This window comes from Salvelinus sp. IW2-2015, unplaced genomic scaffold (genome assembly GCF_002910315.2).
Source record: "Salvelinus sp. IW2-2015 unplaced genomic scaffold, ASM291031v2 Un_scaffold1491, whole genome shotgun sequence".
NCBI lineage: Eukaryota > Metazoa > Chordata > Actinopteri > Salmoniformes > Salmonidae > Salvelinus > Salvelinus sp. IW2-2015.
In genome coordinates, this window is record NW_019942942.1 from 235,772 (window position 1) to 248,085 (window position 12,314).

Sequence of the window (12,314 nt, forward strand, 5' to 3'; positions counted from 1 at the left end):
GGACACCACACAAAGACAGACGACAGCCACAACACACCTAGACAGACGAAGACAAGTCAGCCACGACACACATCAGACACAACACAAGAACACAGACAGCAGACAGACAGGACAGACCAGACAGACAGACAGACAGAGACAGAAAGACAGACAGACAGACAGAGCATACAAACACACACAATACATCACCACTATTCATACACACTATACATACACATGGATTTAGTACTGTAGATATGTGGTGGTGGTGGAGTAGGGGGCCTGAGGGCACACAGTGTGTTGTGAAAATCTGTGAATGTAATGTTTTTAAAATTGTATAAACTGCCTTAATTTTTGCTGCTTTAGCAGCAGCTAATGGGGATCCATAATAGAACAAAATAGGACAAAGACGGACGGTACGGAGACGGACGGACACTAGGAGAATAATTTATTATTCTACGGTTATTTTTCCAGGCTTCTGATCTGACCTCTAAGATCTCCCTTCTGAGGACGTAAGAGACGAAGGACGACGATACAAAGAGATGGCAGAAGAGGGTGAGAGAATAAATGAAGGAATGAATGAATGTGTGTGTATGATGGTGTTATGCCCTCTATCTATGTGCAGGGGGACCACGACGAGACCGACGAGAGCAGCGCCGAGGCCAGCGCCGAGCTGACATCACCAGGAATGGTCAGAGACCGCAGCGAGGAGGAACGCATGACGGAGGCTCAGAAGAATGAACGGCTACAGAAACACCTAAAGGTCAGAAACACCTAACTTAAAGGGGAACTCTACTTTTTCCCCCCATTAGTCCACTGTTGATACAGTCCCAAAATGTTTTTCATGTCAGCAGTCAAGTTGTCAAGATATTGGATTTTCATGAAGCAAAGTGTCACCAACCACATCATCATGATGATGTAAAAGGCATCAAAGGTGACACTTTGCTTCCTGAAAGTCCAATATCTTGAAAACTTGGCTGCTGACATGCTAAACATTTTGGGACCGTATCAACAGTGGACTAATGAAACAAATACTAAAATTATGTTTTTGAGTGAAGTTCCCCTTTAACCCATAACCTATGACCTTTAATTAACCCTAACCCATAACCTATGACCTTTAATTAACCCTAACCCATAACCTATGACCTTTAATTAACCCTGACTCATGACCATGACGGAGGCCCAGAAGAACAAACGGCTGAAGAAACACCTCACCATCTCAAGGTCAGACACAGTCAGACCCTAACTTAACCCATAACGCATTTGTATTGATTAAGGGTACCCTTCTCTTCTTGGGGTCCAGCAACATTAAGGCAGTTATATACAATAAAAAATATTACATGACATTACATTTCATAACACTATTCACAACACATTGTGTTCCCTCAGGCCTCTATTCTATTATCACATATCTACAATACAAAATCCATGTGTACGTGTGTGTAGATGTGTGTGTCTTATCATGTGTGTATGCCTGTGTGTGTCTCTTCACAGTCCAAGCTGTTCCATAAGGTGTATTTTTATGTTTTTTTAAATCTAATTTTACTGCTTGCATCAGTAACCTGATGTGGAATAGAGTTCCATGTAGTCATGGCTCTATGTAGTACTGTGCACCTCCCGTAGTGTGTTCTGGACTGTGAAGAGACCTCTGGTGGCATGTCTTGTGGGGTATGGATGGGTGTCTGAGCTGTGTGCTAGTAGTTTAAACAGACACCTCGGTACGTTCAACATGTCAACACTTCTTACAAAAACAAGTAGTGATGAAGTCAATCTCTCTTCAACTTTGAGCCATGAGAGATTAGCTCTCCGTGTACATTTAAGGGCCAGCCGTACTGCCCTGTTCTGAGCCAATTCTAATTTTCCGAGGTCCCTCTTTGTGGCAACTGACCACACGACTGAACAGTAGTCCAGGTGCGACAAAACTAGGGCCTGTAGGACCTGCCTTGTTGATAGTGTTGTTAAGAAGGTAGAGCATCGCTTTATTATAGACAGACTTCTCCCCATCTTAGCTACTGTTGTATCAATATGTTTTGACCATGACAGTAGTAGTTTAGTCACCTCAACTTGTTCAATTTCCACGTTATTTATTACAAGATTTAGTTGAGGTTTAGGTTTTAGTAAATGATTTGTCACAAATATAATGCTTTAAGTTTTTGAAATATTTAGGACTAACTTATTCCTTGCCACCCATTCTGAAACTAGATGCAGCTCTTTAAGTGTTGCAGTCATTTCAGTCACTGTGGTAGCTGATGTGTATAGTGTTGAGTCACTACACACGTCACTCAAAGCCAGTGGCAGTGAAGACTGAAAAAAGTAAGGGGCCTAGTCAGCTGCCCTGGGGAATTCCTGATTCTACCTGGATTATGTTGGATAGGCTTCCATTAAAGAACACCCTCTGTGTTCTGTTAGACGGGTAACTCTTTATCCACAAGATAGCAGGGGGTGTAAAGCCATAACACATACGTTTTTCCATCAGCAGACTATGATCAATAATGTCAAAAGCGGCACTGAAGTCTAACAAAACAGCTCCTACAATATTTTTATATTTCTCTCAGCCAATCATCAGTCATTTGTGTAAGTGCCGTGCTTGTTGAATGTCCTTCCCTATAAGCGTGCTGAAAGTCTGTTGTCAATTTGTTTAGAGTAAAATAACATTGTATCTGGTCAAACACCAATTTTTTCCAGAAGTTTAATAAGGGTTGGTAACAGGCTGATTGGTCGGCTATTTGAGTAGGTAAATGGGGCTTTATTTAATATTTTTTTATTTTCTTATTTTTTTATCCCATTTTCTCCCCAATTTGGTATCCAATTGGTAGTTACAGTCTTGTCCCATCGCTGCAACTCCCGTACGGACTCGGGAGAGGCAAAGGTCAAGAGCCTTGCGTCCTCCAAAACACAACCCAGCTAAGCCGCACTGGGTCTTGACACACTGCTTGCTTAACCTGGAAGCCAACCGAGGAAACACTGTACACCTGGCGACCGTGTCAGCGTGCATTGCGCCCGGCCCGCCACCAGGAGTCGCTAGTCTGTGATGGTACAAGAACATCCATGCCGGCCAAACCCTCCCCTAACCTGGACGACGCTGGGCAGGTTGTCAGACCCCGGTGGCTTGTCATTGTTGATAGACAACCATCATTTTTTCACTTCTTCCACACTCCATGACCTTTAACCTTAACCCATGACCCTAATTCATGACCATGACAGAGGCCCAGAAGAATGAACGGCTGACTATACCTTATTTAACATATACCCTATGGCCCTAACCTAACCATAATTCTGCATGGTTGGGTTCAGTCCTGACTAAATGTAAAAATGTCCTCCATGCCCTGAGTTCTGAAATGAGAGCTATGGTTCTTAGACCACATGCGTTACACATGTACCACACATTCATTCCATGTATAGTACATTATGTTGACGCTCCACAAGTTTATTTGTGTCCTTGTTGTCTGTTTGTCCCTCAGGCCCTGAGTAGTGAGTTGGCCAGCGCTCGAGACGACAGTAAGAATACTCCCAACGACCTGCATGATCCACGCGGAGAACGTTAAGGCCGGCCGGGACAATGTACAGACCCTCCGTCAGATACGACAGGGCAACACCAAGCCAACGATCGAACAGTTTTGAGTCCATGTGAAGGATATAAAGAATACGAATGAGAGAGGTGGTGTGTGTGTGTGTGTGGTGTGTGATGTGTGTGTGTGGTGTGTGTTTAGGTTGGCCCGATACAGCTTGTGTGTTGTGTTGTGTGTGTGTGTGTGTGTGTGTGTGAGAACAAGAGTCTGTACTGAATCTATGTATTTAAATGGGAGTCATATAGGCAGGTACAGTGTAATGACTAAGTCTTTAATGCCTCTCCCCAGTAGTGTGTTGTCTCCCGTGACTAAAGAGTGACAACTTCATGGGATTTGTAGTTTGGTCAAGTAAAATTCTGTGGACTACAGACTGTAGGCTACTAGTACCAGAATCAAAGTGAGTGATGATATTATTAATCATAATATATCATAATTTATGCTGCTTTTGCTCATGGTTTTTGCAATCTTGAAATGAATCTATGCAAAATAATTATTAGCTGATATAGCATGAAAACCATATTTTTATGTATCGATAGATTAGTGACAGGAAGGATATGGATAGATTGGTGACAGGAAGGGTATGGATAGATTAGTGACAGGAAGGGTATGAATAGATTAGTGACAGGANATAGATTAGTGACAGGAAGGGTATGAATAGATTAGTGACAGGAAGGGTATGAATAGATTAGTGACAGGAAGGGTATGAATAGATTAGTGACAGGAAGGATATGGATAGATTAAGGGTTTGAGCTTAATTGCAATATTTTCTTAGGATGGATATATATTTCACAGGTACAGTTGAAGTCGGAAGTTTACATACACTAAGTTGACTGTGCCTTTAAACAGCTTGGAAAATTCCAGAAAATGATGTCATGGCTTTAGAAGCTTCTGATAGGCTAATTGACATAATTTGAGTCAACTGGAGGTGTACCTGTGGATGTATTTCAAGGCCTACCTTCAAACTCAGTGCCTCTTGACATCATGGGAAAATCAAAAGAAATCAGCCAAGACCTCAGAAAAAAAATTGTAGACCCCCACAAGTCTGGTTCATCCTTGGGACCAATTCCCAAACGCCTGACGGTACCACGTTCACCTGCACAAACAATAGTACGCAAGTATAAACACCATGGGACCACGCAGCCGTCATACCGCTCAGGAAGGAGACTCGTTCTGCCTCCTAGAGATGAACGTACTTTGGTGTGAAAAGTGCAAATCAATCCCAGAACAACAGCAAAGGACCTTGTGAAGATGCTGGAGGAAACAGGTACAAAAGTATCTATTTCCACAGTAAAACGATTCCTATATCGATATAACCTGAAAGGCCGCTCAGCAAGGAAGAAGCCACTGCTCCAAAACCGCCATAAAAAAGCCAGACTACAGTTTGCAACTGCACATGGAGAACCTTTTGGAGAAATGTCCTCTGGTCTGATGAAACAAAAATAGAACTGTTTGGCCATAATGACCATCGTTATGTTTGGAGGAAAAAGGGGGAGGCTTGCAAGCTGAAGAACACCATCCCAACTGTGAAGCACGGGGTGGCAGCATCATGTTGTGAGGGTGCTTTGCTGCAGGAGGGACTGGTGCACTTCACAAAATAGATGGTGTCATGAGGAAGGAAAATTATGTGGATATATTGAAGCAACATCTCAAGACATCAATCAGGAAGTTAAAGCTTGGTCGCAAATGGATCTTCCAAATGGACAATGACCCCAAGCATGCTTCCAAAGTTGCGGTGAAATGGCTAAAGGACAACAAAGTCAAGGTATTGGAGTGGCCATCGCAAAACCTTGACCTCAATCCAATAGAACATTTGTGGGCAGAACTGAAAAAGCGTGTGCGAGCAAGGAGGCCTAGAAACCTGACTCAGTTACACCAGATCTGTCAGGAGGAATGGGCCAAAATTCACCCTACTTATTGTGGAAAGCTTGTGGAAGGCTATCCGAAACATTTGATACAAGTTAAAAAATTTAAAGGCAATGCTACCAAATACTAATTGAGTGTATGTAAACTTCTGACCCACTGGGAATGTGATGAAAGAAATAAAAGCTGAAATAAATAATTATCTCTACTATTATTCTGACATTTCACATTCTTAAAATAAAGTGGTGATCCTAACTGACCTAAAACAGGGAATTTTTACTAGGATTAAATGTCAGGAATTGTGAAAAACTGAGTTTAAATGTATTTGGCTAAGGTGTATGTAAACTTCTGACTTCAACTGTATCAATGAGTACAACATCCTTTGCAAAGTGCTTTGCTATGACTCCAATAAATACCATTAACCAACACTGAATATGTGTTGAGTGCTGTGTATATAGCTACTGTATCACTCTAGGCATATATTATTGTACTTGATGTGAGTGTGTTTGTTGTTTTGTGTGTGTGTGTCTGTGTGTGTGTGTCTGTGTGTGTGTGTCTGTGTGTGTGTGCGCGCAGGTCTGACATTTGTTTGTACGAAGTGTGTGTGTTTTTCAGTAGGCCTGTTATGACTGAAAACATACAGTAAGGACCGTTTAAAAAAAATATGTTGATTCCACATACAATCGTAAGATAACCAGCTGGAACAAAAATGTTGTTGAGCCAACTCACAATCATATTGCAGCTGGTCGCTTTAAGTTGAATCAACATCTTTTTTTTTTTTTTTTACAGTGTTATGAAATCTGAGGTCTACTATTCTGGAAGACAAAATCCTTCCCTAGGGAAAATACAGTTATCTTCTTTGGGAATTAGGCCATTGAGCAGCTCAGTTACATTACATTGAGTCAGTTAGCAGAAGCTCTTATCCAGATAGATTTACAGTTAGTGCAGTCATCTTAAGATACTGTAACATGGTGGTTGTAGTAAGTACATTTTTCCTCAATAAGGAAAATATGTTATGTTGAAAGACAACAATCTATGTTGCAACAGGAACTAACCCTGCAGGTGCCATGAAGTATGTATGTACTCTAGACCTGCAAAGTGCCTATTGCCTATTTAATTTTAATGTTTAAATGTTTATAAAATACTTAATAAAAATAAAATACCCATTTACACTCAATGTTTGATAACACTTTCCTACAAACCTCTATCATAAGGCATGGGTATAGGCTACATAAATTAATAATCCTGTCATAATATGTGACATATAATCTTTGAACTAATCTTATGATTTATGGTCCCGTGTAACTCAGTTGGTAGAGCATGGAGGACCAGCACGAAAAAAGTATAAAAATGTATGCACTCAGCACTGTAATTCACTCTGGATAAGATCATCTGTTAAATGACTAAAATGTTAAAATATATATAAAAAATAAAATATGACAACTGACATTATGCTGCCATTACACAAACGGAACAACTGTTGCGACAGCTTTCAATCACTTTTTTAAAACACATTACCGGAGAGTCTGTGGGTCAGAAAAACACTGTAACAACTCACTGTTGTTGTGTTACTATACTGAAGGAGGAGGAAAGCACACACTGTGTTTTGACTGGGAGATAAGACGAACCAGCAACAGAGGCACTCTTGTCTCTACAACTTTATTAAAAATATATTTCAAATATACTTTACAGTGAGAATAGCAACAGTCAAATAAGTAACAGACATATTTAGATCAACATAGATTTGGAACCATATACATTTAGAACAATGTGTTATAAACAGACAATAATAATACGGTAGAGAATGCACTTTACCCCACACAAGTCTCAACTTGGACACGCGCCAGCCATTCCCTTCACTGAGCTGCGGAGGTCACACCCGAATGAGCAAAGCGCGGAGGCGTCGAAGTGACTTGTTGTTAATGTAGGATCCCGTAGTTCGATGTGGCTATGGGTGGTGGCCAGACATAACGACATAGCAGGAGTCTCCGGTGACACGGTTGCGTTTGGATTTGACGTAGTTGCTTCTACTCTCACATTACGGGACATTTTTTGTAGCTCCTCGAGTTTTAGATTCTACTGTGCAAAACGGAGACCTAGCGATCACGTATTTGTTTGGAACCATGCGCGTCTGTGACGGAATRAAAACAACAATGCAGAGTGGCACAAATAAATCACATACAGCCAATGAATTAAGTGACGCGGTGTCTGTGTCTTTAGGTTTGAGTTCGCAGTTTAACGAGATAGTGGATAATGGACGGGGCGACACTCCGTTCTCTGCAGACAGCGGCCCAAATCACGGAAACCGTTTCTCCGTCTCGGAGGATTTTGGAGATGGCGCCAGATTGACCTCAGAGTTAACCACCCAGATGCCGAGGAAAACGATAATTATATCAAATGGGCCATCATTCGAAGTAAATCAAGACATTTGTGGACCAAATGTCTTGGGTTTTTTACAGACCCCGGAGCGAGAAAGGGACAGCGAATGGAACGTGACAAGGCCTACGCACGATTTGGAGATGGCCCGAGATCCCCGTAAAAACTCGGACATGTTCGTGAATCTGGATAACGGTAACGCAGTGCCCTCTCAGTTTGACGAACTGTTACCTTTAAGTTCTCCATTATGCAAAGACCCCCCAACCCTGGTGTTTGGTAGGGACTTTCCGGACACATCGACAGTTAATGATCAAATCCAAAGCAGCCATAACATCAAAATCGAACCAGGGCACGAGGGACCCTGTCCCGTGGCGGATGGATATTGGTTCTGTAAATATTGTGACAACGGAAATTGCATGTCTCGTGGAGCACGTAAACCCTTTCCCTGTACTTCGTTCCCTGGGGTTAACTATACGGACTATGACTCTGGGATGCCACAGGAGTTTCATGTCCAGGCGCAAAGTTACCAAAGTGTGATGATGGGTGAAAGGGGTCTCCAAGTGTATCACTCCGCTATCAAGAAGGATAGTTCTGGGTGGATGGGTGCTGACCCCAGCTTGAGGTAGATATACTCTTTATAAGACATTTTATTTAAATTGTTTCTTTGTTTGTTTGTTTCCCATAATACCAAGCGGGCCAGAGGAACATCAATGTAGCTTCTCTAACTATGTTTGTGTCATCATAACAAAACAACAGTAACATCAGTTGTTATAATCTGTCAAATTCAATAATAGTTGTAATGCCATCTGTTATATTGTTATGACTGTATTATGTAGAGTTAAGTGTTATGATGCTTCCGAATGGCACCATATTCACTATGCGTCCTGCCATTTGAGATGCAGCCTTACAGCTTACCTGGTAAAATAAGGCTAAAAAACAAAAAACATTCTGACCAGACCAAAAGCACACGTGCGTCCGCATGCCCTATCGCACGCATGTTGATTTTGTCCACCACACCAGACATGATCTGGACACACAAGTTGAAATATCAAAACTAACTCTGAACCAACTATATTAATTTGGGGACAGGTCAAAAATAGTTAAACATTTATGGCAATAGCTAGCTAGCTTGCCTTTGCTAGCTAATCTGTCCTGGGATATAAACATTGGGTTGTTATTTTATCTAAAATGCACAAGGTCCTCTACTCCGACAATTAATCCAATGATAAAAGGGTAAACCGAGAGTTTCTAGTAATCTCTCCTCCTTCGGTCTTCTTCTTTGGACTTTATATGGAGGTTGGCAACCAACTTTAAGGTGCATTACCACCACCAACTGGGCTGGAGTGTGGACCTCAGTTCATCTTTCAATCACCCACGTGGGTATGTGCTCCTATAAACCAATGAGGAGATGGCACGTGGGTATATGCTCCTAAAAACCAATGAGGAGATGGGAGAGGCGGGACTTAAAGCGTCACAAATAGAACCAAGTTCTATTTTAGCGCCTGGCTATGCAGACGCTCGTTGATGAGCACGAGTGTAACGGATGTGAAATGGCTAGCTAGTTAGCGGTGGTGCGCGCTAATAGCGTTTCAATCGGTTACGTCACTCGCTTTGAGACCTTGAAGTAGTGGTTCCCCTTGCTCTGCAAGGGCCGCGGCCTTTGTGGAGCGATGGGTAACGATGCTTCGTGGGTGTCAGTTGTTGATGTGTGCAGAGGGTCCCTGGTTCGCGCCCGGGGCGAGGGGACGGACTAAAGTTAAACTGTTACACGAGCAGTGTGGGTGCAATGATTGAATAACGTGTGTGTAAATATATTTTGCAACGCTCGTGCACGCGACGGGATCGGTGTGGTAAGCATGTTAGTGAATATCCATTTTAACAGGTGACCTAATTCCCTGCAGCAGCTGCCACAGAGACTCACTACAATATCCCCTTGCTGGAGAGGACAGACTGCAGCTGTCTTTTCCAGCACTCTCCAGCATGGCCATCTAGTGACTACTACCCACCAGTGGGTCTGCCCCTGACACAACTGTTTACTTCCCTAACCAGTGTTTATTTAAGGGGTATTAGAGTAATAGGCTTCCAGTCAACTATCCGCTGGCCTTCAACTAACCAGGTGTAATGTATTTAGTCACAATCCGCCGGCCCAGTAGGACATTAGGCAACACTCACCACTTAAAGATGCACTATGCAGAAATCGCTAAGCCATTTCCTGGTTGCTGAAATTCTAATAGTTTGCCTAATTTCAGTTAATGTGACCAAAACAAGCTATTTGAAGCTGGTGTAAAAAGCCGAAAGTAAGACGCAAAAAGTGACATATTGCAGCTTTAATAATCAGGGGCACAGCTTTGGGACATAATATACAGTACCAGTTAAAGGTTGGAATCAAATTGTATTGGTCACACACACATTTTTAGCAGATGTTATTGTGAGTGTAGCGAAATGCTTGTGCTTCTAGTTCTGACTGTGCAGCAATATCTAACAAGTAATATAACAATTTCACACAACAAATCAAAACTATGAAATAACACATATGGAATCATGTAGTAACCAAAAAAGTGTAAAACAAATCAAAATATATTTGAGATTCTTCAAAGTAGCCGCCCTTTGCCTTGATGACAGCTTTGCACACTCTTGGCATTCTCGCAACCAGCTTCATGAGGTAGTCACCTGAAATGCACCTGAAATGCCTTGATAAAGTTAATTTGTGGAATTTATTTCCTCCTAAATGCGTTTGAGGCAATCAGTTGTGTTGTGACAAGGTTGGAGTGGTATTAGGGTTGCACATTTTGGGGAATATTCAGAGGTGGAAACTTTCCGTGGGAATTAACTGGAATATGGGGAAATTAACGGAAATGCAAATTAATATTAATACCATTTCAATTTAGATGTTTTTTGCATTGGATATATTTACCATATCATATGGTGAAAGAAACATAAACCTTTTACCTTATCATAAGTAGACATAATTGGAAATGATTAAATCCTTCCAATAGAAAGAAAAAACAACAATTTAGTTATGAAATTAACTTTAATTAAATGAGTTGACTCTTCACATGGGATGATTTTCAACAAAAGAATGGGAATATTCAATGATCCCCAATGATCCATCGCATCTTCCAAAAACGTTTTCAACATGCATCTGTAAAATTATAGTCTAGAAACTAAAGCTTTGGTTGTCTTCCTCTCGGGCTTCCATGTCTTCGCTCTGGATCTCCTCAATGTCCACCTCTTGAACATAAGACTCTGAGGTCTCATCTTCACTGTCACTTTCCAACTTTGTTGAGGATGGCTCGTGGTCAGGCTCAAAAAGCCTCAAATTTGCCCGGATGGCCACCAATTTTTCAACCCTTGTATTGGTCAGCCTGTTGCATGCTTTGTTGTGTGTGTTCCCAACCAAGGACCAGTTGCGCTCTGAGGCAGCTGATGTTGGTGGGATTTGGAGGATGATAGAGGCAACCGGGGAAAGAGCCTCAAATCCACAAAGTCCCTTCCACCAGGTGGCTGATGAGATATGTTGGCACGACTAATATATTGCATCTCCATCCCAAAGCCCTTGCTTGGAAGTGTACTTCGCCAGACTGCCAAGAACCTTGGCCTCATCCAGGCCAAGATGGTGAGACATGATAGTGATGACACCATAGGCCTTGTTGATCTCTGCACCAGACAGGGTGCTCCTGCTAGCATACTTGGGGTCCAACATGTACGCTGCGGCGTGTATGGGCTTCAGGCAGAAGTCTTCACGCTTTTTTATGTATTTCAGAACTGCAGTTTCCTCTGCTTGGAGCAACAGTGAAGTGGGCAGGGCAGTACGGATTTCTTCTCTTACATCTGCAAGCAGGGTCTGAACATCAGACAGGATGGCATTGTCTCCCTCAATCCGTGCAATGGTTACTGCTATAGGTTTCAGGAGTTTCAGGCTGCTTACCACTCTCTCCCAAAATACATCATCCAGGAGGATCCTCTTGATGGGGCTGTCCATATCGGCAGACTGTGACATGGCCATTTCTTGGAGAGACTCCTTCCCCTCCAGGAGACTCCCAATGGGTGTTGCTTGGCAGCTTCAATGTGGTGCTCTTATTCTTCTACCTTTACTTGGTGAGGTAGATTGCTGCTATAACTTGATGACCCTTCACATACCTAACCATTTCCATGGCTCTCTTGCAGAGTGTATCCATTGTTTTCAGTGCCATGATGTCCTTCAGGAGCAGATTCAATGCATGAGCAGCACAGCCAGCATAGCCAGCATAGGTGTGATGTGAGGGTAGGACTCCTCCACTTTAGACCAAGCAGCCTTCATGTTCGCAGCATTGTCTGTCACCAGTGCAAATACCATCTATGGTCCAAGGTCATGATAACTGCCTTCATCTCATCTGCAATGTAGAGACTGGTGTGTCTGTTGTCGCTTGTGTCTGTGCTCTTGTAGAATACTGGTTGAGGGGTGGAGATTATGTAGTTAATTATTCCTTGCCCACAAACATTCGACCACCCATCAGAGATGATTGCAATACAGTCTGCTTTCTCTATGAT

General features: G+C 42.3%; 1 protein-coding gene and 1 pseudogene across 2 annotated transcripts in view; both read left to right on the forward strand.

Moving 5' to 3' along the window:
• LOC112071006 (moesin-like) overlaps positions 1–3,634 on the forward strand; it is a 14,830-nt pseudogene extending 11,196 nt beyond the window's left edge.
• A 3,650-nt stretch (positions 3,635–7,284) lies between these two features.
• LOC112071008 (androgen receptor) overlaps positions 7,285–12,314 on the forward strand; it is a 37,127-nt gene continuing 32,097 nt past the window's right edge. For both annotated transcript variants that reach the window (XM_070439208.1, XM_070439209.1), the window contains exon 1: positions 7,285–8,406. In XM_070439208.1, the coding sequence (XP_070295309.1) occupies positions 7,532–8,406 (875 nt within the window). In that variant the 5' untranslated portion in view covers positions 7,285–7,531. The remainder of the gene's footprint in view (positions 8,407–12,314) is intronic.